The sequence below is a fragment of the Anthonomus grandis genome, chromosome 5 (assembly GCF_022605725.1).
Source record: "Anthonomus grandis grandis chromosome 5, icAntGran1.3, whole genome shotgun sequence".
Classification (NCBI taxonomy): Eukaryota; Metazoa; Arthropoda; class Insecta; order Coleoptera; family Curculionidae; genus Anthonomus; species Anthonomus grandis.
In genome coordinates, this window is record NC_065550.1 from 15,557,589 (window position 1) to 15,584,402 (window position 26,814).

Here is a 26,814-nt window from a genome sequence, read left to right on the forward strand (position 1 = left end):
CACTAACTCGAAATTGTATAGGCGCCCGATGTAATTTAGATTTTTTTTGTCCATCGATTGAGCTAATCCGCCTATGCTGCATGCAGGCCGTTTAAAAATCTTGAGAGAAAACCGCTTTATTTTTCATAGCGAAATCTATTGGGGAAAAAATAAAGCATGAGTGCGGAACCAGAGCAAAATTTACAAACCATTGGTGTAATTAGTGCAGGTTTGTGTAATCTGTTGGGGCACCAAGGTGGCACTTTTAACCTGAGTGTACCCAGTTCCGCACGACGCACGAGCTATAAGAGGTCGTGCGGCTCTAGTTCCTATCCCGTAAGTAGAAAACATGGCGATTATTATTTAGAGAAGTTGATAAATAATTGCATATAAGCAAGACTAAATTTTAAGGGAAGGTAACGTAAAACATAACCTCAACTAACAACAGCCAATTTTTTAATTTTTCCCTCAAGGCAAAGTCCAAAAACCATTGGCAATGCAACAGTGCGGCTTTTTTACCTGAATCGAACCAGTGTCCGTGCCGCAGTTGTGCCACAATTTTTTTCCAATGGAATTCGCTATCAATCGGAACACAGTGACAGATGTCAGTTGTTAACTTGACATTTGTTGTTTGTTTAAGTCACGTCACGTCAAATGTGATATGTTTTGGCGGTTAAGCCGGTTAATTTATTAAATTCTATTTTGTTTTGTGGATTTGGATCCTGATAATCACCAAAATTTCAGTTTTTTTTACTGTTTCCTTACAATGACGAGTTTTAACGAAAAATGTGAGTTGTATTTCGGGACTACAGACTTCTATGAGGTACTTGGAATAACAAAAGAGGCTTCTGAAAAAGAAAGTAAGATCTATGAACTTTTTATTTTAACCTTTATTTAAACGTTTTGTTTGTTAGTCAAAAAAGCCTACCACAAGCTCTCTCTTCTCGTACATCCAGACAGAGTGGATGAGGCACACAAAGAAGTAGCCACTGAAAAATTTAAAGTTCTTGGCAGGATCCACTCAGTTCTTCAAGACAATGAAAAAAGAAAGGTTTATGATAACTGCGGGGAGTTTGATGAAGATGCAGATTCCACATTTAATTGGAAGGACTATTGGCTTAAGATGTTCAGAAAAATTGAAATTTCTGATATTCAGAAATATGAGCGGGAATATGTTGGGTCAGAAACTGAGAGGAGAGATATTAAAAGAGCTTATGAAGCAGGCAAAGGAGATATGAATATCATTCTAGAGTTAGTTGCATTTAGTAGCTGCGATTCTGAGCCACGGATAATTGACATTGTTAGAGAAATGGTTGATAATGGGGAGGTGCCAGAATATGATGGCTTCTTTAATGAAAGCAAAATTAAGAAAATGAGGCGTCTTAAGAAATGGGAAAAAGAAAGAAAAGAAGTAGAGAAAATAGATAGTAAGTATAAGTGTTGTAGTAAAATTTAGTTTGCAAAAAAAACTGAACTTTGCTTGAAATAATCACATTTGTGAGTATTCTGTATTTTGTCTATTTTTTGGTTTATATGTATCAAATTTTACTAAATTATTGATATTGAAGAAAATAAACTAATGAACATCAAAAACTTTTGCAAAAACAAACATTAAACTGTCTGCCTTATTTAGTAACATTAAGAGCTATGTCTGGATGGGCAATCAAAAAATCAATACTCAGTAGTTCAGAGATTAGGACCCTAAGATTAACTTCTTCATACCACAATACAGCTCTGAATGACTTCCTTGTTCCTTGGTCTTCATAAATAATACTTATATTACAATAAATTGTGTTAATAATTCATAAGAATCCATTATCTTACAGCTACTTAAATTTTGATATTTATTTATTGCTAATAAAGGGGAAAACATGCATAAACATACAATGATTAAAATAATTATAATATTTCAATTCAACCTTAAATACATGATCTAAAATGCCAATATTAGTCTAATTTGTGTCTCTATCTTGTTTCTAATTAAAATTCACAATCTATATATATATATAAAAGTGAATGTCAGGCACTTATAATTTTTCAATTGCGGCAAGGATAGAAATAAATATTTGCATGGGAATTTGTTTTAACCCAAGGTATAGTTTTAATGAAATATCAGCATACGATTAACTTCTGTCAGCTTCTTCTATTTCTTTTAACATCTACATGCCACCATAATCAAGTACCATCTGGACGCACTGGCTTAGTCTAGTGAATATTTTTTAGATAGATACAACTATATGATTTGTATGTGTGATATATGAAGTTCTATGTTTTGTTTGTGTAAAGTTTAGTCACAGGTCTTTGACTGTATCACAATATTGGACTATTAATTCTAGAGATCTTTGAAAAGGGGATTAGCAGTTGTACAATTCCTATAAATTATTATTAATTTTTGTTGTAATTTATCTCAGGGACATTCTGTTTATAGATAAATAAATATGGCTCAGCAATAGCCATGAGGCAATTTCATGAGCTACATTGCATAAATAAGATCTGGGTATAATGTTCTCTCCAAAAATGTAGAAAAAAAAGATTGAAAAAGAAAAGAAACTTCAATGATTTGTACATTTTACTGCTGGCATTTTAGATTTTTTGATATTTTGAGTGGTAATGTGGTTCATATGACATTCAAAAAAATTATTAATACTTTAAAGACAGATATGTTTAAGAATTTTATTGTGTTGGTATATTGATCCCTACATTCCCATCATTTGCTGATGATATACAAATATTATTCCAGTTTAATCCAAATCATCTTAAGAAGCTGCAAGTTAACTGCAGATCTTTATTCAGTTAATAAAAAAGCTTTAAGTTCATTTCAAAAACAAAAATCATGGTTCCAAATCCTACAAGATCTAATTTACTAAACATCTCACTTAACAGACCTTGACACTTTGAATCTGTATAGTCCACCAATATGCTTCAACTCTGATTTTTCCAGTTTCAAAACTAGCACAGGTGACTAACATAGTGACAAAAACTCTTTTCTTATCAAGAATGAAATGGGCTTGAACTGCATATAGTTAAGTAAGTATTGAACTTAAAGTTAAATAATATATTGCACTGCTCTGTGGAACATAATGTAAAAGTTAATACTACACAACACTATATCTCTGAAACCAAAATAAATATTCTCAGAGTGAAGTTCATTCTGAATCTTCTTGTGTTCTTTGCCTAAATGAGACAAGTTTATTTATTTATTTCTTTGTTACATGTATCAGATATGAAGCCAATTACAGATACTAACTTAAGATACCATAAAATGCATTTATAAGACAAATAATAAAAGAAATACAAAGGAAAATAAACACAAAAGACACATATTATCACAGAAATTACCTACAAAAATAAAATACAATAATAAATACCTAAACATATTACTAGTCGCATCTGTTTTGTTTCACTTTATTTAGTATCATTGTCTTAAACTGATTCAAGCTACCTGTCAATGTCAACATCAGGAGCATAGGTACATCTTAAAAGATTCAAAAAGTTTATAAATGGGAGAACTTTTATAAAGGTTGGTTCATGGACAAGCAGAATAAAATACTTTGGATGGCAATCTATTTTGTTTTTAAATATTTTAAAAAGACTGCATAATAATATTTTAATTCTTTCTTCACTCAGAGGCAGTCTATCAAAAATGCCTAAAAAATAATCATTATCACAGCCTCTCTGGGGATATATACCAAATTTTGTGAAATACATGCACTTTAAAAGCCTTCTTTGAACTCTTTCAATCATTGCTATTCAGGCACTGTGCTGGGGGGACCAAATAGTTTATCCATATTCCAAGATTGGCAAAACCAACCTGTTGTCCTAGTTTATTAACTTCTGTCAATCTAAATTATAAACACTTTAAACATTCTTTTAGACATTTCTTCTCCCACCCTGGATCAATTTGATATTGCATACCAAAAATTGTTAAAACAAAATAATGTAGAAATATATTACAATTATTAATGTAAAATTTTGTTGTAAGTGGGACATTGAAAAAAAAGGGTTTTGTGTTTTAGAGTCATTAAATGTTGAATTTGGAGTTCCGCAGGGTACTGTTTTGGGTCCTCTACTTTACATAAATGGTATAGTCAAATCTGTTAATTGATGCAAAATAGAATTATTTGCTGATGATACAATGATTTATTGATATATGCAAGAGAGGGTGAATAATGATCTAAAAGGCTTATTTGAGTGGCTTTGTAATAATAATCTTAGTATTAATACATTGAAATCAAAATTTTGTTTATTTGGAAAAAAAAAATGAGTTGTTGAATATTGATTTGGAAAACTTGAATATTAGGATCAATGACAAGAATAAGTCACGAAAACCAAATTAAATATTTGGGAGTTATATTTGATTCAAATCTAAATTTTTACGCACATGCTGACTATATCACAAGAAAATTTGCAAAAAAAGTTGGTTTTATTGCCAGGGTAGGATCTAAATTGTCACAACTGCAACTTGTACAAAATAGAGCTATGAAAACCATTTTAAACTGTAATAGATACACACCTATCTCAACAATGATTAACGTAAGCAATATGTTATCTGTAAAACAAAAAAATATGTTCAATGTATATGTATATTTTATAATTTAAAATTAAAAATAACATTTTACCACAGAATATTTGTAATAAGACTAAATTTTTCAAGGATGTACATAACTATAACACAAGAAATTGTAATGATTTTTATTTTAACGATAGATGTGCATCTAGTCAAATGTTGAATTTCGTTTTGTAAAGGGCTTGTATGATTATAATGTGGTGCCAATTAGTATAAAAAAACTGTGATTGTTTAACTACATTTATTAATTATAATGATAATAATAAGCCTTTATTTCCAAGAGGCAACTTGCCCAATAACAGGAAACAGTTGCAAAACAATGAAAAATATGGTTAAAAAAACACACACAAACAAACCTAAAAGAATGAAAACAAAAGAAAAAAAGTAAAGTAAAGTCACATTCTCAAAAGTTATCCAAAAAATTAGAACAAATAACTATTAATATGATATAAAAACCCAATTATAAAAGTTTAACAAGATAATCACATATTCAACAAAATTAAATTAAATTAACTGCAATATACCTACTAACTATAACTTAAACACATGGGTTTTAATCCCAAGAGTAATGATCCACCAAGATATCGACAATCACATGAACCGGAGAGAAATTTATATCGCACATGTGACAGATCCGTTTAAATATAGCGCATATTGTATATAGTGGCGATTTTAACAGGATGTTAGTATGAGGCCTTGGCAAAAAGAATGTTAGGGGATGTCTAGCATTAAGCCTAGGCACCATGAAACGTACCCCAGAAAGAAGTACAGGACTATCAATGAATCCATTCAATTTTACAGATATATTTAAAAAACTTCTGAAAGAGAATGTTTAAGTTTAAATTATTATTTAACTATAATGTATTTTGTTTATTATGTATAATTTTTTCGTATTCCATTTTTATTTATCTGTTTAAACAATAAGTTAGTAGGAGTGCATTTGTGATTTTTAACAACTTTTGGATGGACCACTGTGCGGGAATGCCTAGGTCGAGACTGAGACGGTGTTTACGGACCGGAATAAAGCGGCATCCATGGATTACCAGGATGTTGTGATTCCTGGAAAACCGGGGCACCGCGGGTTGACCCCCATTGAACCCAATTCAACTAAGCCACAACTTAACCCAGATACAAATGTCGTCATTGCCGCTATGCGATTCTATATTTCTATCGTTTACAATAACTTGTCTTGTCAAATCATCGATTTGTAATGGAAAGTAGGTTATAATGTACTGGGTTGATAAAAATTTTATAATTTTATTGAATTTTGTAAAATGTATTGCATTTTATATGTAGCTTTTTTTATGCTAAATAAGGATTATTATTAGTAAAATTAGATTTATATCACTTTTGCGACGGAAAATAAAAAAGAACCCAAAAAACCGAGATTTGTAAATTTTCAGAAGATTTGACGCGTAACTGTAGTCAGGGTTACAAATAATCGATTTTCTTTAAGCAATTTGCGTGGGCCGTAGCTCTAAGAGAGAGCATTTTAGGACATATGTTTATAGGAAAAAAGTCTTATTTTGATTCCAACAATAAGCTCTTAAAATATTGGCACCGAATTTTGTCACACCCTGTTTAAATAAATTGTGATAAGACTTGTATAAATATAGATTTTTGATATTATTTTGTAGACTAATTGAAGTAAAGAAATAACTCAGCTGCTCGTGCAATTTAAACACTGTAATTTTAATTCTTTAAAGCTTGAGTACAAAAGACGTTTCTTGGTAATCCAATACTTCGGGTGTGATTGCGTCGGAATATCTGATTGTAATATAAGCTCAATATTGTATTTTATATGTATTATCTTTTTTGATTTCCATATTCCATATAGTTATATAAAACATGGTTATTAATCTCTCAATTTTTTTTTTGTATGGGTGTGATTGAGTGGGGGTATGGCCAAAGGTGAACCTCCCCAGTCAGGCTTAATGCGTTTAATACATGTAAACTTTAAATAGATATTATTTATTTTTTAAACATTATTTTATGTTTTAGTGAGTGAACTAGAAAGACAAATGCAGGAAAATAGGAAACGAAATAGGGATTCTTTTTGCGACCTTATATCAAATCTGGAGAAAAAGTATGCTCCAAAAAAGGCCAAGAAAGCACTAACAGATGGTTCAACACCAGTAAATAGAAGAACTTCTAAGAGAAAGTAAAGTTCTTTTATGCACTTTAATTTTATTAATTTATAATTCAATACTTTTTTTTAAACTATTGATTGACTTTTTGTTTATTATCCTTGCATTGATTTGTTGAAAATAGTTTTAAGTATTAGATATATATATATAGATTTAGTTAAAGTAACTTCATAATGTAAAAGTTTGATCTAAAATACTTTTTACCAAATATTTCAGATTGAGGTATGTTAAGAAACGATCAAAATCTTATAAGAGACACTTGTATAATCCAAGAAGATATAAATCTGTACCGGATCTTCAAGCTTATGTTCCATTCATAGCATCACTGTTTTTTTGAAAATTAAGTTAATAGTTTTTTTAATAATAAATTTTTTAGTTGGTATTTTGTTTTTATACTTATCATGAAATACCTTTTAACAGTAATTAAATCTTAATTTGCAGAGATATTGAATTTCTGTTTAATTTGGAACATTAATTTCTATAACAGATGGGCCTTACGCAATATTTCACATTCCGTAAGTTGAGATCAAAAACAAATATGGATGGTACTTATTGGAGTTTCTGCTTATTGGCTTCTTCAGGGCAAGACAAATAGAAAACCAAAGGAAAAAAAATACCCAACGGATTTTGTGATTTAATTTACTTTTATATATTTTTAAGATAACTGGACTGATTTTCAAGACTAAAAGAATGAAATTTACTGGGGGTTGGATGTCTTAAATTGTACTTCAAAACGGAAAACTAACATTCTTGAAATAGAATCTTAGTATTTCTTTAAGGTTTACATCTTGATGACTTTGGTTCAGTTGACATTTATGCTGATTTTGGATTTACCTTAAAGATGTTGCCACATTTGAATATCAATGCCAGAGCTACCCTACATAAATTCAATATTTATTCCCATAGACATTACTATTTCAACCATATTTGAAACTGGATTTATCATGACGGAGAGAATGCCAAGTAGGATTAATAATAAGAACTTTAATAAGAGAAAAATATATCTTTTGTTTCTCTGGACGCGTCTTCACGGGGAATTCGACATTGACACATGAAATTTTACCAAAGAAAATGGAAAACGAGTGTGAAAGGCGCATTGTTAATGAACTTTTTAAATCAGAATACCCAGTTGCAACATGAATTTAAATAAAATTACTCTAATCTTCCAATTAAATTAGTGAAATTTGCTGTTCTTTAAGAGATAGGTGCTTGCCTAAAAATTAACCTGCATAGGTTAATTTTTATGTGAACTTTAAACAATCAAAAATTACGGTTCCATGAATATTATTTTTTACAAACTGTACTATGTCAATGTTCTCTTGAAGTTAATGAATTATATTATCTTTGAGTAACTTAAACTCGCCAAGCCTGGCCAATATGTGACGAATAATATATAATATAATAGGAAAACTTACATATGTATTGTCTTTTTTTATCAATAAAGAATGCATGCAATAAACACAGATCCATCTACTTTCTGTCGTACAATCTACATTAGATTATTGCATTTCAAGGCCCTGGATTCTAACTGAAAAATATATGTTCATAGTTTTATGATGCTGAAGATTACAGAAATAAGATTAACAGTAGTTTAAGATTTAAATAATAAATAAAATCCATATCATTGTAGCGAACAGCAATAGAACAAGGCAAACTAGTTTTATAGTAGAAGCTAAGGCATGAGTAAAAATAATGCCTTAATAAAATATTTAAAAAGCTATGCCACTCAAAACGAATGAAACTATATTGAAAAGATAGATAGGTAATTAAGAGCAATCACACGTTACATTTCTGGTTAGAAATGTCTTTTTTTTATAAAGTATCTTCATTATAAAAGTTTTGTAGCGTTTGAAAAATTTAAAGTTTACTTGGCATACGTTGATTTTTAACCTTTGAAAGGTATAGTTAAGATTTTGGAAATTTTTTTATTACAACCGTAATCTACTTTTTTCTTTCTGATCTCACTATATAAGGCTGTCTGTTATCCGGTCTTAACAAACAATTTCGTTTCAAAAAGAAAAGGTTAGAAGCGAATTACGAAGGGAATCACTAAACGAAAAAAGAATTAATATTGATATTCATGATCATGTGATAATCTGTATCACCGGGAAAAAATATTAATTACCGGAGAAGCATAAATTTGTTCGAATAACTCTAGAAACTTATTGAAAAACAACTTCTAACCATTTTCTTAATATTGCTGAATAATTATAAAGTAAATGAGTGTGATACATAAAATTCAGTGAAATTAATTAGAACTAATTTAGCTTTGCTTACAAATATTGAAATTTTAATTCAAATATTATTCATTGTTTAAAAATTATAATTTTTTTTGTTCTGTACTGACTGTATTTCTTTTTGTTGAAAATGTAATAAGCTTCTAGAAATCCAAATTCCAGTAATATTTTACTTTGTTTGTTTTTAAAATAAGATTAGTCAATTCCACATTGAATTGTACATAATTTGAACTTAACAATGGAAAAGTAGATATACTTGATCTTGCAGGAAAAATTTTATTCATGCAACACTTAAAAGTCATAATTGGTTTTATATCATTTTTTTGGCAAAATGGTAATTGAATATGTTGTTAGGAAAATGTGAGGTGTCACTAAATTTGCTTTTATTTTGTTGTAAGGTTCACTTATGTTAAGGTTTTAGATATTCTTGATTCTGTTTGCTTAAATTTAAGAAAATATTTACACTCGTAAGTTAAATTAAATTTGAGAAAAAACCAAGCAAAATTTTAAAGCTGTGCTTTCCAAATTTCATAATATTTTAATTTTCTTGTTAATCTTGGAAACAACTAAAATATAGACTAGTCAATGTGAGTAAGGTGAAAAGTAGTGATCAACTTGACAATAAAGAGTGTGTTCCTGGCAACAAAGTTTCTGTAGGCGCAGTGTTCCCTTAGAGTATTAAATAATAAACAAGTTTCTAAATAAATTGGTCACAAAATAAAAATCATTAGTAATTGCTACAAACATTCCTTTTAAAACTCCTTTTACGAAAATATCCATTTACAACATGAATAGCTTTTTTGTGTTAAATAATTATTGCTGGTTATTAAATATATAAACATAACTACTATACAGGGTATTGAAAAGAATAGTACCCGAATGTTGCTTTTTCTTTTATGACAATTCTGGTAATTTACTTGAATAGTGATAAGAGAAAAAAGTAGTAATGGTGCTAAGTTCATTTTAAAAACATAGTGTATAAGTAAGTACCCATAGAAAATTGATGCATTGAAGTGTTCCAGAAATTAAATCTACTTACTAAAATGTTTTGTATCTCCTTTTATTTCTTTACTTTTTACAATGTGTCAGTACATCGATTCAAGTACATAAATTAATATAAAAATGTTCTACATATATATTTTGCTATATTAAAAATGTGAAGATCTAATATAATTTTTTGTATAGAAATATAAATAAATTGGAACTTCATAAAGCATGAAAAGAAATTTAAAAAAGTTAACAAAACAAATGTTTGTTACATACAAACATATTTTATAAACTTAACACAAGTTTGACATCAAATATAAATCACTTAAATCTGCATACTTTTTATGGCATCCATTAATAGAAATGGTGAGGTGAGTCAACCTTAGAATTTTTTTTAAATTGTGTACTCTACAAGTTTTTTTGATATTGGAATTAATTTTTAACATTTCTCTGTACATGCAACAATCTGAGAATTTTACAAAGATACTCTTGGTAAATTGTCAGCTTAAAATAGCATATGAAAATATGTTATTAGGATAGCATAACATAGTACTTATGTTTCTTATTTTTGATTTCATAATTTTGAATATTTAAAAAGCCACTTAAGCTATATTTATTATGTCTAATTCATGGGCTCTCTCTGTTTTATTTGTAATGCTAACAGAGTTTAATTTGAAATACAAAGTCTTTAGCTCACTTTCTTCTAATTTTCTTTTAACACCCTCCTCATCATCACTAACATTATTAAACAAAATGTCATTGTTATCTAAGTTATCACACAAATCCCCTATTGTTTCATCACTATCTTTTACACAGTCATCATAACATTTTGTCCTCACCTCATCAATCAAATCCAAGTCATTTGTAGCACAATTACCTATTCCTTTCTTAATATTATCACTTAAACATACTGCCTCCATAGGAAAATCACAGTAGGGGCATATTATTGGTACGCTACTATATTGCTCTATATCAGAATGTGCCAAAGAATTGCACATTAAACATATGTAACTAGGAGCAATAAATATTGGCATCATTGAGAATACACATCGACTATCTGGATGTGGAGGTAAACAAATACAACTTATCAGTTTTTCACCACAAAACTGACACTGTAACATATCTGGAAATTCCATCTCATTTGCAATGGCTAAAATGTTGGATATTTCTTTGACAAAAGTCATTCCAGCTTTTGCTTTAGCTAAAAATCCTCCAATCACTAGTTCTTTAAGGAAGCAAACTTGTAAGTCAATACTTCTTAGTTCAAATAAGGTAAGGTGGCTTCCTAAAGATTTTTTTTCCAATAAGTTTCCTACCCTTTGCACTATGAGCTTAATCTGTACTAAGTAGTGTAGCAAAATAAATGGCTTGATTTCATAAGTTGCTACTTTTTTAATTAGAGGAAAGACCGTTTCAGATATTTTGGCAATATGTCTCAAAGTCTTAAGTTGCAATACTGTTACACTATCTATTTCTAAAGTGGAACTTAATCCAAGCCAAGGAAATCTTTGTTCATTTACACAAATTAATCTTAGACACTCCAAACAGTCCCAAAATGTTCTAAGGCTGCCAGTGGCATTGTCTAACAGAAGTTTTAAGGGTTTTATATTAGTATCAGAAAAAACACAAATAGTTGTGTCACCTTGTTTAAAGCTTTTTTTATTTATTAACATACAAGGGGATAAGATCATAATAAACAATATGCTATTAGTTGATTCAAAGTAGCCAGATACTCTATAACCAAAAAAGTCATATTTTACTGGAATGGTGTAGTCTAAAATATTAATTTTGTTGTTATTCTCTACTGTTAAGACAAGTTCTTTAAGAACACCAGTAAAAGTGCAGACCTTTAAAACATTATCTTTGTGAGTGATGCCAGATATATAGAAATTATTGACATTATATGCTACAAAATCAAATACTTCTCCTGAGGCATTAAGGGCAAATATTAGAAGATAACTTTGCTTTATTGCCACTAAGAAAGTATATTTATCAGTTGACACTATAGAGATTTTATCTACTTGCACATCTTCTTTTGAAAAAAATTCCACTTCATTTTTAATCCTACAAGTTTGATTGTCCAGGCCCACAATTTCTAAAACTGATATTTTACCTTTCTTATCTCCAATGCAAAGAGCTCCTCCATACTCTTTTGTTTGATGCCAATACAAAGCAGAAATGTTACCAAGTTTGGTGCTATATCTGAGTATAAATTCAGATCTGGCTTCTTTTTCTGCAGATCTTAAGCTAAACACTCTCCAAATACTTATATCACCTCCAAAATGTCCTATAAATATAACAGAACATTTGTAATCTCCATAGCTGAAACAGTGGCTCCACTGAAAAACTAATGGTGCACAAATTTCAACTCGTTTTTTAAATTCATTATTCTTCTGAATGGGTGGCATCCTATTACTGTAAACAAAATTTGTTCTTCTCTGTTCAATTATATTCTGAGATAAGTTCAAAACATTTTTGTACTCAATTATGTTGTTTTCACTTCTTATTTTCATATAGATTTCTAAACTATAAAAACTAGTTAAGACACCAAGAAGACAGAATGCATGGTCAACCATGTTGACATCAGACCATTGAGCTTGTTTAATTTTGGGTATTGCAGGTAAATCTGCAACTTTTGGAGCCAAGTCTGTACTACCAAAAGTCTCATAAAAAAGTTCTCTTGGCAATTCATACATAAAACTTTGTAAGTCAATATTTATATTTTCACTGACAGCAAAGTCTGTTGGTTTCAGGTAATGTTTGAGGCAGCTGTACTTTGCAACTTGACTATTTAGATTGGCTTTTTGAGTAATTATAAACAATCCTGATTCCGCAACAAAAAAAAACCGTTCATCTTTGGAGAGTTCACAAGCAAAATTCTGACATACAGATTCAGAGAGTTTAAAGCTGTCCAGAAGTCTCAAGTCTGGGGTAGTCATTTTCGCAGACGAAGTACTTTTTACGTTTACTTTGCAAGTTTCCTTGGTAAGTGAATTATTGTCCGCATTCAGTTAATTTACTAAGGAATAATTTAAGAAAAACAATTCCATTTAAATTTGAAATATGAATAACAAAACCACAACATAACTTTGTGAGGTTATGTAGTGTGACGTTGACAGTTGGACAGGCTATTTCGACAGCGCCTGGTTATATTAAGACGCGTATACATTGGACGCGACACGCCAAATTTGTGAAATTAGTACTGCGCTTTAGGAGACGCGCGCGCGTTGCGTTGTAGGCGCTTTGTGATCCATTTTCTGTCGGTTTTTGCGACGATCACAAAGGGGCGCGCTGGTTTCAATTAAAACTGCTTGTCGCAAGTTCGAGGGAAAAGGATTCAGAACAATATAAATAAACTATTTTTACTATTAATAATATTTTCTTGTCATGTGGACTGAAGAGAAGTAACTGCTCTAATTGAATTATATAGGAGATACCCAAATTTATGCGATTCTAGAAATACGATTAACAGATTCGAGCAGAACTAAGGGAATGAAAGCACTTTAAAAATTCAAAAAAAGGAATTTTTTGACCTTTTTTTTGAACCAAAAATAAGCTCTAACAATGCGATATATCAGCTAATATAACAGCCAGGATCTTTCGGATAGTCTCGTTGGGTTTAAAAGGGCGAAACTATTAAATTAGTAAACTACTAAAAATTTTTCCGATGTTGCCAATAGAAGCTGAGATAAGGACCCCCAAAGTTTGGGATTTTTCATTTTTCGGGTATACCTCCCCGTATCGAAGTTTTTTAGGAAAATTGATTTTTTTTAAAATTCAAGTTAACTATATCAGCGGCTTGTTCTTATCACATACATCACGAAAACACCAGGTTATAATAGGGTTCGAGCAGAACTAAGGGAATAAGCCATTTCTTGACGTCGGTTTTCAGCCCAAAAATTAGCACCAAAAATGCGATATCTCGACTACTATCAGAGATATGACGAAGCTAAAACAAAACCGTTGAAATTTTCCCGAAAATGCCCATAAAAGCCGAGATATCAGCCTTCAAATTTAGGTTTTTTATTTTTCGATTATACCCTCCGTGTTGAATTTTTTCACCAAAAATTGGATTTTTTCAAGATTGGATCAAACTAACTATACCAGCAACTTGCTACCATCACCTACATTATTAAAACACCGGATTATAACGGGATTCGAGTAGAACTACGGGACGAAGAGTATTTCGAAAATTCGGAAAAAGTAATTTTTCTTAATTAAAGCACAGATTTAACTAGCTAACGCAACAGATACCCATTCGAATAGCGAAGTTTGGACCTGATAAAAATCGGCCGCCGCAGCAGCACTGATACCAAAGCTGTAATATATTGTTCGAAATGCGGCGCCCTGTTGCCAATATGTAAAATTAGAACCGTAACTAAAATAAAAGGACTTCGTCTTTTAAATTATGAAAATATATATGTATATTAATTTGTATAAACTATGTACAATATTTACAGTTAATTACAATATGACATAGTATGTACTTACAGTATGCATAATATTTATATTACAAAATAATAATTAATAAAATAAAAATAAATACATATTTACTTAGTCACTGATTCAAAACGTGGTTATTATAAAGTATTCTAAGCTGATTAATAAGCAAAAAAAAAACAATTTTACTCGAAAATATACAAATTTAGTGTTAGAAATTTAAAAAGAAATATTATGTCGTATATAAAATAGTGATGTTAAAAATTTATTATTATTGGTATAGTCTCTATGATTTATATTTTTTTATATAAAAGTATAAAAATGTAAATAAGAAAATCAGTATCTTGTATAAAAAAAAAGAATTTTATCGACTTTAAAAAAATGTTTATTAATTAAACAAATATAAAATGTATAACGGCAAAGGGGTCGAAACTTTAGTAAAATTCTTTAATGTGGATTAAAAAAAATATAAAGTATAAGTATTCAAGTTTTTAAATAAAACAAAAAATGGCAAGAAATATGTATACAGGGTGTTCCACAATCATTGTCAGAGGCTATAATATTTTAAAGATAAACATTTATACAAAAAATATTTTCAATACTTAGTTGTAGGGAAAACTACCTTCATCATCCCCCAGAAACCACTTCCAACTTTGTTTTGTTTAATGGCACTCCCCTTATTTTTTTTTTAATTTTTAGAATGTTTGTAAAATAACTAATTTCATTGCATAACAAAAATTCTTATGTGTTAACATCAACGTAAGGAATTTTTCAATTTTGAAAATTAAAGGTTTTTGTGGCAAAAATAAGAATACTAAGTTTGTTTTTATTTCAATTTTCATTTATTAGTCGACATATTACATTAACTTGGTATTCTATTAAATAAAACAAAAGTATTTTTATTGATTTATTTAATAAAAGCACTGAAAAAAATTTGTGTTCCTATTTTTGCCACAAAAACCTTTAATTTTTAAAACTTAAAAATTCCTTAAGTTGATGTTAACACAAAATGCTTATTATACGATTGAATTAGTTATTTTACAAAAATTCTAAAAATATAAAAAAATAGTGGGGGTGCCATTGAACAAAACAAAGTTGGGGGTGGTTTTTAGGGGATGATTTTGTAAGGGGGTAGTTTTTTAAATAATTTTGGGTAGGATCCTTACATTAAATAATTTTTTTTTTTTAAATTTTATCTTCAAAAATAAGAGTTATAGCCTGTGATGTTGATTATGAGACACCCTGTATAGACTCGGAAAATCGTTTTAAAAGTTAAAATTTTGGTTTTATATAGAAAAAACTAATATTTTATAATTTAATGTTTTTTTTTAAATTTTTTAGTTTATTCGTGTTTTAAGTTTTTAATTTTTTGTTTTTTATTGTGCAAAGTTTTTCGGGTCCATTTACAAAATTTATAAAGATTAGTATAAACAAGCTTTGTTAAAAAAAAAACTTTATGTTTATAGCAAATTTGATCAGCTGGTCCTAACCACTTCATATTTTTTGATAAAACTTTGTTTTTTATTTTGGTCCCCACAAATTCTTGATGTTTAATTTTTTTAAACTCATTTGAAAAAATGTGCATCGATTTTTCCACAATTGCGGTAACTTCTGTAGAAGGACTGACTAAATACGCGTTTTCGTGCCCACCGTAATTTTTATTTAAAAGAAATATTTGTGAAGGATCGGTTAGGTAGGTAGCTGATTTTAAAGAATGGGCACAATCTTCACAATTAAATTTTTCCAGCACTTTCTTTACTAGATACCCGGCGTAATACGAATTGCCACATTCTTCTAAAGAAGTTTTCGTCTTAAGGGACATTTTGACTTGATTTTTTGGTATATCAACAATATTTTCAATTTCAGGGGTTTCATTTGTTCCCAAACTCGTTGATGGATTTGCTTTTTTTTTAGAAGAATCAATTAAAATTAATTGTTTGTCAGAATCAATTTCACAATTGGAAATTTTTGAAGGGGTCAATAAATCCGTTACGCTTTTAATTCTGAAAAATAATCGGAAAGATCTAGCCGTAGGATTAAGATTCCAGCCACCACGTTGCCGAGCAATTGAAAAGAAATTTTCCAAAAAATCCTGATTTAATCTGTTAGTTAGCAAAAAATGATTATTTTCTTTTTTTTGGTCTTCATACAAAATTTGAATGGCAGTTATGGACTGAACCAGACCTTTAAAACACGGCGGCCTACTTTTTGAAATTTTCTTTATTTGTTTGTTTTTATTTAAAGTTTCACTCACTTTTATTAGAGACTCGAAAATACGTCTTCCTTTTTGCAAAATATCTATAACCCGTGTGTTTTGCGAACTTATTCCACAGTTATAAGGATTTTTTGAAAATAATCTTTTGCTATTAAGGGCGTCGAATAAATTATTCATAATTTCTAAGAATTCTGCCGTATTAGTGCCCGTTTCCCTATCAATAAAGCCTTTTGTGACAGACGTCTTAACGGCTGCAGCCATTGTATTAGAAAAAAGTTGTAGTGCCAATTTACAGGACATCTTTTCAAACGCATCAGGATTAATATGCTTATCAGTTATTTTTGTCAATTTCATAGATTTTTGCTATTATGTCAAAACAAATATTTTATTAAATAATTCAAATCTTATTCCTGATTGCCAATTATTCCTGATGCTTTTGAAAAGATGAGGAACATCATACAATGCAATTATCTTTTTGCCGTAATAAATCTAATTTTTTTTCTTAATTTTAATTTTGTTGGAGTCTCAACATGATCTGGTAATGAAGTTATTTCACTGACAAACTTATTTTCCAATTCGTTATCATATTTTACTTTTTTCCTGGAAGAAACCTCCGAGCGAGCCTCCGAGCTAAGGTCAAGCAATGAACTGTTCATTTCTGCATACGTTTTCTTTGGAACTGATACCTGCAAATCTTCTGCGCAGTCGCTGGTAAACGGACTGCTGGTGTAAGCTGCATAGTTTTTCGGAACAGCGTCTTTCTTCAGGTAAAATTATTTAGCTGTCCGAAAGTCCTCGCTTTTAAAGTGGTTTTGACATAAATATTTAGCACGTAAGGTTTCATCGCCAATACCAGCCAATTTAGCATTTCCTTAAATATAAAAAAAAATTGTTTAGCATTTGCGAAATTAAAATTTAAAAAATTAATTTTTTTACAGTTTTTTGTTTCATATTATACACTTTGTTGATAATGAGGACCGTAATTAACAAAAATTGATTTATTTAATTCCCGACTTATTTACCTGCATTCCTTAGACCACAGATTTAACTAGCTAAGTAAAATCTAACTTAGCTAGTTAAATCTGTGCTTAGACATTTAAAATATTTGCATGTATTTCCCAAGTCCCAGAATACAAGTGTCCAACCAGTATATTTTTTACATTTAATTTTACGGTATTAAAATGTCAATATTAAATATATATATCGTCAAAATCTCTTTAAAATAGTTTCGAACAATAATTGAATTTTAATAAACAATAATTTATTTAATCAATTATTAAGAATTCATGACCTGTGCAATTTCTTCAAAGGCATTAAAAAATTAACTTCTGAGGGAACTTAACGTTAACATTTAAAAATTTTAATAATTTTATTAAAAAGCTGGTAGTCAGTTAGGTAAATATGTATGAATAGTTAATTTTGTAGAGATTTTAAAATAAATAAAATAAATAACAAACAAAGGAAAAAATTTAAATTTTAATATTTTTGCCTAACAGATTTTCAATTTATTTTAAAATTCCTAAAAGTTATTAAAACACTAAAGGCTTTTTTCTAATTTATTCGAACTCTAACCATTTATGATATTTCAATTTTAAGACACTGACCAACCGGCATAATTATTAAATGCCTAACATTGAATTTTTGTCACAAAATATCTTGTCGCTTCGTAGGTTGGTGGCAAGAGGAAGAGGTGAAGCACCCCTTGGGCCCCATGCACCTCAACCCCAAAATCTTAAATGGAACCACCCTTTTTGTGGTACCTCAAATTAAAGTTCTTTTTGAGTAGTATTCACCTGCATAAGATTTTTTCAAAATTTTATACAGTGTCGCATTAAAAGTTTTCAAATTGTCACCCTGTATATAGTTACCCTATACTAGTTATATCTGTGATACTATTATAATGAGACCACCATACCATAGGCATGAATAGCATATTTTTAGATAAAAAATAACGCACCCTCCTTATTATTATTTTAAATTATAACCAAGAAAAAGAAGCTTAATTCTTAAAATCTAAAAAATACTTACCACAATTTATTATCCATTGGTCACAAATATCCTTAGTTTTAACTGGAAACCTAAACATTCGACTTGTAGAGTTTCTTCGTGAATTTCCACAATTAAAATATTCACATTTACCACCACCCGGGCGCGGGCAGGTTTTTTTTGGAATAATATTCATTGTTATGCAATACTTTAATACAAACTCAAAAAAAAACTTAAACTTACACTAAACACAAAAGTTTAAAGTAATTACAAAACAAAACGCAATCAATTGTATAATAATGTATATCAATTATAACACAAAACAAAACGCAAATACCTCGGCAAATTGCAACTAAAATAATATCGTAGTTTTAACCCCATACCTCAGGTTTTTTTTCTTCGAACAACAAGCGGAGAGACCGACCGGCGCGGCGCCGGCTTCCACCAAACTTGGCAACAATGGCGACGTAAAACGCCGATGGTTAGCCCGCTCAAAAAGCCGGCTAACATTTGGGGTCCCGCGATTTTACTATTCAAATGGGTATCTGTTGCGTTAGCTAGTTAAATCTGTGATTAAAGTTAACACGAGAGCTACGACCTTACGTATGATCTCGTTGGGTTTAGAAGAACGAAACTAAGTTAAAACCGTTGGAATTCTCCCGATGGTGCCTATAGAAGCCGAGATATCGACCTCCAAAGTTTGGGATTTTTCATTTTTCGGTTTTACCTCCCCGTATTGTTTTTTTTAACAAAAATTGACTTTTTTAGAAATTGAACTAACTACGGTTGCGGCTTGCTGCCATTACCTACATTATGAAAGCACCTCATTGAATTCTAAAGGACGATTTACTTTATCTTTACCCGTTTTAAAAACGCAAGTTATTAAAGATTTGATTATTTATTTTAACATTCCTTATTTTTTAGACAATATTGGCTCCTGAAAGTTAGTTTATTTTTTGGCCATTTATGGTCCTATTTTTTGCAGCAATGATTTAGTCTGTTTGTGTAAAATTTTAATACTGTCCGCTGATCTGCGGAAACTTTATATGTTGCATATGTTCTAAGCCAAAACGTTTTTTATATAACTCAGTACCCCGCTATCAGAGAAAATTTAGTTTTATTTTTAGTAAAATTTCGGCAGCTACTATGCAATATTACATTAACGCTGCAATGTCTTCGTTGTCAGACATAGTCACGAAGTCCGCATTCTAGATACGCGTAGGCTTGTAAAACGGCTTGGACCATCAAAGTAGAAAGACGCATTTATTTAAAAAAAAAATATTTATTTTAAAGTACTAGGAATATGAGTAGTTCTAATTATAATAATGACTTGCAAACTAGTAGCCAATTTAAGATTATGGCTCTTTATTTCTGTAGTATAATAATAGAGGCTTTAAGTTATATAAGATATATTTAGAATGAAATTTTCAGATTATTTTATATTTTAGCATATAGTAGGTACCTACATACGTAATATTTTATGTTACTATAATTACATATATTAGTTAATAGTCTAGTCAGTTAGCTAATAGCTTAGACATAGAAGTTGACTTTTATAAAACGTAAAAACACAAAATCTACAGCATCACAGAAACATTTAATAAAATGACAGAGGTTTTATGTTTCCCTCGACTAGAGCATCATCAGACCTAAATAATAATTAAGATAATGTAACCCGAAAAAAGGAAAATTCAACAAAAACTTACCATAACATACACAACACCAACATATAAATAAACAAAGCTTACAATTAAGTGGCACTATCTATGTACAAAGAACTCAACTAAACAATCAAATCACCTTATACATTTCAGGGCTGGGATTCTAAAATCACGACTCGATCTCGATACAATCACAACTTCGAATTTGATCGCGACTCAGTCGTGACAAGAAGGGTGATTCTAAATTTCAATCGTCGGCTAAACTTATTTTAATCAATTTGATTTAGGTTTCTTGGTATATATTTGTTATTTTCCCTAATATTTGACAGATGAAAACGTCAATTGTCTTTTCTATTGATAAACACCACGAATTTTCATCTATTTTGTTTGCCTCCGTGTTTGTTTTAATTTAAATATATGCCTATATTAGTTCTTTAAAATAAAAAAATGTCGTTTAAAACCACCACTATCCATTGGAAAATAATAATTCAATTCATGGAAAATCACAAAAACTTGGTGTTCATTCATATTTGGTTTTAATATGGCAACATGGGTGCAATCAATAAGACCTATAACACCAGGGAAATTGGATCTCTCTATAAATGTTAATTTATTAATTTATCTCTCATTTCTTTGAAAAATTAATGAATCGGAGAGCAAGGTGTTTGTGAATAATTTAAATAATTTTATGGATCCAAAAGTCTTTGGACACAAGTCTGTTGTAGTTTCGCTAATTCCAAATTTAAAATCCTGTCGAATGCTTCTTTGGTAACAATCTGTGGCATAAAATCTTGAGTGTTTCTGAAAGTGGTAGACAATGGTACAGTGAAAACATCTTGTCGAACTTGCATTGTCTTATTTATTTATTGTAACACGACGTTTCGGTTGGTAAGTATCCCCAACCGTTATCAAGTGTAAACTGACAGCAAACTACTATTCTATAGGCTTATATACTAGATGTGTGCAGCGATGTGGAAAGGAAAGTCATCCATGAAAAGAGTTGGGGGGGAGGACACGCCTCTGTCTAGATCCTACACTGTCCTGAGAGTAGAGGCTTCCAGATGTTGGGTATATCGACGCTTGGCTGGCTGAAGATCCCCTGATTCTGTGAAATGAAAGCTGCCTCTACGAACTTCCTCTTCCGCTAGTGCTGTTTCTTGTGCAGAATCTTGGCTTCTGACTATTGTGTCCATTATGCCACGCGTGCACTGCTATTCCGGATTTGGAAACCTCTCCTCTTTGGGTCCAGCTGCGATGTTCCTTCGCTCTGATTTCTAGGGGGCGCTTCGTTTCACCTATGTATGAGTCACCGCACTCACATGGGATCCGGTAGACGCAATTTTTGGTATCCAACAGGCCATCTGGTTTGGTCTTTGCTACCACGCTTCTGATAGTGGTGCTAGATCTAAAGGCAGTTCTAATATTGTACTTGCTGGCAATGCGTCGGATTTGTTCCGATGTACCCCTAATGTAAGGTATGGGTATATGTATAGGTATGGGTCTGGTTGTCGTGGTGGCCTCATCTCTGATTTGATTTGGACGCGTCCTTTGGATGGTTCTACTTATTAGCTTCTTTGGATATCCATTCTGTTGTAGGTCTTTGTAGATAGTATCCACTTCAGTCTTGAGAGCCTCGTCGTTTCTACAGATGGTTCGAGCTCTATTGTAGAGGGATCTTATGATGCCTACTTTGGTGGTTGAAGGATGGTTGGAACAAAGACAATCATCTGGGACAAAGAGGAAAAAGCACTTCAGGAGTTTCTGCTTCACCTCAACAGCTTCAGACCAACAATCAAGTTCACGATGGAGACAGAAAAGGACTCAGCTCTACCTTTCCTAGATGTCCTCATTAAAAAGGTCGGTGGATATCTACGAACTTCAGTTTATAGAAAACCAACACACACGGGCCAGTATCTTCACTATGAGTCCAAGTATCTTCATTATGAGATTATGTGTAAAGAGTGCCCTGCAGTGTACGTCGGACAGTTTGGTAGGAAGATTTCTACTAGAATTATTGAACACAAAGCCCAATATAATAAATTTAAAAATACCAATATCACAGTCACCAGATCGGCTTTTGCTAATCACCTCCTCGACTCCAAACATAATTTTCCTGACAGCCAAAATATAAAAATACTTCATCAGTGCAATAAAAGTAAAAAACTAGGCTTGTTGACAATGGAAATTAGTAAAGCTTTTAAAAGCCCAGATCTGTCCTGTGTTAATGAAAGGTTTGAATTTGATGGCCACCTAGTTTTTAATAACCTTAAATAGTTCTAGACTCTTAAATGATGGTTAGATTTCTGAAATGTATAAGGTGATTTGATTGTTTAGTTGAGTTTTTTGTACATAGATAGTGCCACTTTATTGTAAGCTTTGTTTATTTATATGTTAGGTGTTTTGTGTATGTTATGGTAGGTCTTTATTGAATTTTCCTTTTTTCGGGTTACATCATCTATGATGCTCTAGTCGAGCGAAACATGTAACCTTTGTCATTTTATTAAATGTTTTAGTGATGCTGTAGATTTTGTGTTTTTACCTTTTATAAAAGCGTATGACCAGCATCTTTGGGATAATGGATGAATTTAGAAGTTGACGATGACGGACTTGTCGGTGGTAGAGTTGTGTCGCAAACTGTCACATTTCTGCCCAAATTACAGAGCTTCATTCTTAATTGTCTAAGTTGCTTGTTCTATCGGAGACAGACGTTCAACAATTATAAATTTAATATTAGTAAATTCAAACATTTTAAAATTCTTGAGATGGGTTTGACGCCTGATAACGTTTAGATATATTTTTCATGATATGAGCCTGGGAAAGAAAGGATCACTGTTCTCGGTCGTGTTATGGCCTTTCTTGAGATTCTATTATTTCTTGATTTGCGTCATTACTGGATTCTTTGATAGGTTGATGAACTAGATTTGTACGTATTTCCAAATATGGTAAGAGGAATTTCTTTTCTCGTTCATACTTCCATTTCGCGATTTTAATAGCCGCTTTCCCACTTTTTGTTTGGTGTCGTTTTTGGGCATTCAAAAAGCGATGTCGAATATTATTATCATTTTCTTTATTTTTTCATTTCTTCTTTAAAATATCACCTGACAACAGAAAAAATTTTTAGGTTGTTTATTTTTTTAACGTTGCGTGTATATCAAATAAAGAGAGAATATTCTTTTGAGAAAAAAAAATTTTTATATTTTGTTTCAGATTCTTAGCACCCGGTAATTCGTTCAAATAAAGAATAAAGGATATTTACAGGAAAATTTTAATCGTTCAATTTTTTATGTTCAATTAATGATGCTAAATCGATTTTCCAATTTTTCATCTAATATATATTTTTCTTAATCCACTGAATATTTTTTAATGTGTTCTATTTTGTAACAGGTAAAAAATGTACTCTTTAAAAGTTTCGTTCATTTGCTGACTAATAATATATACTTTGAGAGTAATCAACAAGTTTTTCAGAACAAAAAAAAGATTCCTAACAAATAAGTTGATGAAAAAGAAAGCAACTTGGCAACGTAGAATACCTCTATGTTTACAATGCAAATATCCGATATTGCCACTTTGTATTTTTTCTAGATATTTTTTCATGTGTGAAGCTAGCGTCCGATCGATATCTAGCAACCAAATCTAGCAGCATATGTCGTTTACGACAAATCTATTTATAGTCCGCGGCCGCTGTTATTTAATCGATATAATGCACGTATCTCCTGAAATACCCAAGAAATTTTAATAAATTTTTATTCAGATATTAAAAATTAATTACTAAATCGATTTATAGTAGTATTTTTAGTAGTTATAAGCCTCTACAAACTAAAATGTTTGTGTAAATATTACGTAAATAGTCGAATGTTAAGGAAATGAAAGACTCCAGAAGGATTTGAATTAATCTTTTTTTTTTATAATATACAGAGTGTTACAAAATTCGATGCAAATATTTTAAGAGCGTATTGTTGGAGTTAAAATAAAACTTGTTTCCTATAAGCATGTGTCCTAAAATGCACCCTCTCAGAGCTACAGCTCACGCAAATTGCGTAAAGAAAATAAATGATTTGAAACATTTACTACAGTCAAATCTTTTGGAAATTTGCAAGTCCTAATTGTTTTGGATCCTCTTGACATTTTCCGTCCCAAAAACGGTGTAAACCCAATTTTAGGAAAGCAATCAGGGGGGGCTTACCCTTATGATGGTCCATATCTTATGTTTCCAATAAGAAATTTGAAAATGTAGAAAACCATCTAATTAGCCATGAAAAAATCTATAATTAGAGTTTTTTGCATTTTTGGATAAAATTAACTTGATTTGACCAAAAATTAAGCCGTCACAGCCTACTTCGTTTTTTCTAATTTAATAAAACCTTTCTTTTAACTAATTTAATAGATTAATCGGGTTTAATACTGCTCCCATTTGTTTATCATCGATTTTCTCGAAAACCCTTAATTATATGGAAGAAATGCATGAGACAAGAAATTTATATTTTTTATGGCTAACTAGATGGTGTTGCTAGATTTTTAAATTTCTTATAGAAAACATAAGATAGGGGCCAGTATCAGAAGAGTAAGCTCCCCTAAAATTTGATTTACACCATTTTTGGGACAGAAAATAAAAACAGCACCCAAAAAATGACAGCAAGAGGCATGAAAATTTTTAGAATTTCAAGAATTGATGCATAATTGTAGTTACGATTTCAAATAATCGATTTTCTTCGAGCAATTTGCGCAGGCTGTAGCTCTGAGGCGGTGCATTTTAGGACATACGTTTATAGAAAAAAAAGTTTATTTTAACTCTAGCAATGCGCTCTTAAAATATTTGCACCGAATTTTGTAACCCTGTATAATAAATATATAAACGCATTTTAGATGGTTGCAAAACTCTACAAACAAAAATTTTTGGTAAAAAATTATTGAAATATTAGATGTAAAAAACGGCCTAACCTAACGGCTATAAGGAAAAGTTTTATCCATATCCTTTGGCAATTATAGTCGCTTATAACATCTAACTTAATAAGATTTAAGCAAAAAACTTTCGTTTGTAAAGGTTTGCAACCATTTCAAATCCGTTTAGATATTTATTATACAGAAACAGTTTAATTTACATCCATTGTTAATATCTAGACAAAAAATTATTAAAACTCTTTCGGAATTCCAGGATATGCGGGCATTCTATTGATTAAATAACAATCGGCGCGGACTATAAATATATTGCTGACAAAGGACATATGCTGCGTTCTCGATTTGGTTGTTGGGTATCGACCGACCTTCATTTTTGTAGCATTTCGGGTTCTAATGAATTTGCTAGATTATAATAATATACTTAGTTACACATTTTTATTAATATGTAAGAAATGAAGGAAAAAAAGCTTACTTTTGGTATGCAATACTCAATAGATTCTTTCACAAATATGTCGTCTTTTATAATATTATTATGAAAATGTAAATACGTTAATTATTCCTTTGTTTTTGTACTAATTTATTAGTATTCTGTAGTTAAAGTTGATTCGTAGAGTTTATTAAGGGTTCTACTTAGGTTTGGTTTATTACTTTTATCTGTAGTGTCTAGTTTTTAAGTAGTTCATCTTGTTGGAGGATTGAAGCTTTATTTTTCCAGAATTTGTATACTTGCTTGCTTTGACTGTCAGTATTCTCCTAAAATATTGGTCTCTTTCGGCAAAAACAATGAAGATAATTCTAAATATTTCGAAACTATTCCATCGGGCCACGAACTTAATAAATATACCTAATGCATATGGCTACGATACCCAAGAATGACCACTCCTGGTGGCCGCCATTTTTATAGTGGTTGTATCCTTTGATGTTGGTCACTCTTAACATTTTTAGTGTTGCCAACAAAAAATATAATAGAGAGTTTAAGTGCAGCAAATCCTACGTGCGTAAGGATCCCGCGCCTGCGCATTTCATTCATTTTCATGTTTCGCTTGAAATTCGGGCTACGGGTTTACGTTATTCTGCGTTGCTCCACGGGACTAATTAGAGAGTTTAAGTGCAGCGACGACGTAGCCAAGATTTACGCGCGTTAAACGAGGTTAACGCACGCACGAGTTTAACGTTAGGTGTCCTGCGAAATGAGTTTAAGCGAAATATTTTCTGCGTGTTGACGTGACGTGATAGAATTGACAGCGACTTGTCATTTGTCAAGTGCCAGGCGGGATAATTTTTATTAATCAAAACTTTCTGTAAACCGAAATCTACTTTTTCATTTTAATGATTTACAGTGCTGGTCCCTGCACTCATCTTGTTCAGCTGCAATATAAGAAATAAAATAGCCATATCTTACATTGGATGGGATAAATAAACTAGATTTCTTCATCAACTTCTAGGCAACAAAGATGAAAGCATAAACAGCTTAATTGAAACATATTAAATTGAGCATAAACAGCTTAACTGAAAACCCGAAAAGTCATGAGACATAAAAACTAAACTTACCCTTACTGGAAACTATTGAGGGTTACGTTATCAGAGGATCTAATTCATTAGCAGCAAAAACAAATAATCAAACTATTATATATTTAACAAAATTAACCCAACTAAGCAACCAAAACCCAAAACTAATATAATCAAACTACAAAACTTT

At 30.8% G+C, this 26,814-nt stretch overlaps 2 protein-coding genes across 2 annotated transcripts; one reads left to right on the forward strand and one right to left on the reverse strand.

The window, feature by feature from the left end:
- The first annotated feature begins 621 nt into the window (after positions 1 to 621).
- On the forward strand, positions 622 to 7,075 carry LOC126736865 (dnaJ homolog subfamily C member 9-like). Its single transcript, XM_050441476.1, has 4 exons — positions 622 to 839; positions 894 to 1,406; positions 6,548 to 6,707; positions 6,910 to 7,075. The coding sequence occupies exons 1-4, from the start codon at positions 746 to 748 to the stop codon at positions 7,028 to 7,030; spliced, it is 888 nt and encodes a 295-aa protein (XP_050297433.1). The 5' UTR covers positions 622 to 745; the 3' UTR covers positions 7,031 to 7,075.
- A 3,137-nt stretch (positions 7,076 to 10,212) lies between these two features.
- Positions 10,213 to 13,006, reverse strand: LOC126736856 (uncharacterized). The gene has a single exon (XM_050441465.1). It carries the CDS (start codon positions 12,854 to 12,856, stop codon positions 10,520 to 10,522), a length of 2,337 nt encoding a protein of 778 aa, XP_050297422.1. The 5' UTR covers positions 12,857 to 13,006; the 3' UTR covers positions 10,213 to 10,519.
- Between the last annotated feature and the right edge of the window lie 13,808 nt (positions 13,007 to 26,814).

What these genes read in the sequence shown, in the direction of transcription:
- LOC126736865 (XM_050441476.1), top strand. Translation starts at nt 746, where the DNA reads ATGACGAGTTTTAACGAAAAATGTGAGTTGTATTTCGGGACTACAGAC. An exon ending in AGAGGCTTCTGAAAAAGAAA is followed by an intron (nt 840 to 893) that starts GTAAGATCTATG and finishes TTTGTTTGTTAG; the next exon opens with TCAAAAAAGCCTACCACAAG. An exon ending in AGAAGAACTTCTAAGAGAAA is followed by an intron (nt 6,708 to 6,909) that starts GTAAAGTTCTTT and finishes CAAATATTTCAG; the next exon opens with ATTGAGGTATGTTAAGAAAC.
- LOC126736856 (XM_050441465.1), bottom strand. Translation starts at nt 12,856, where the DNA reads ATGACTACCCCAGACTTGAGACTTCTGGACAGCTTTAAACTCTCTGAA.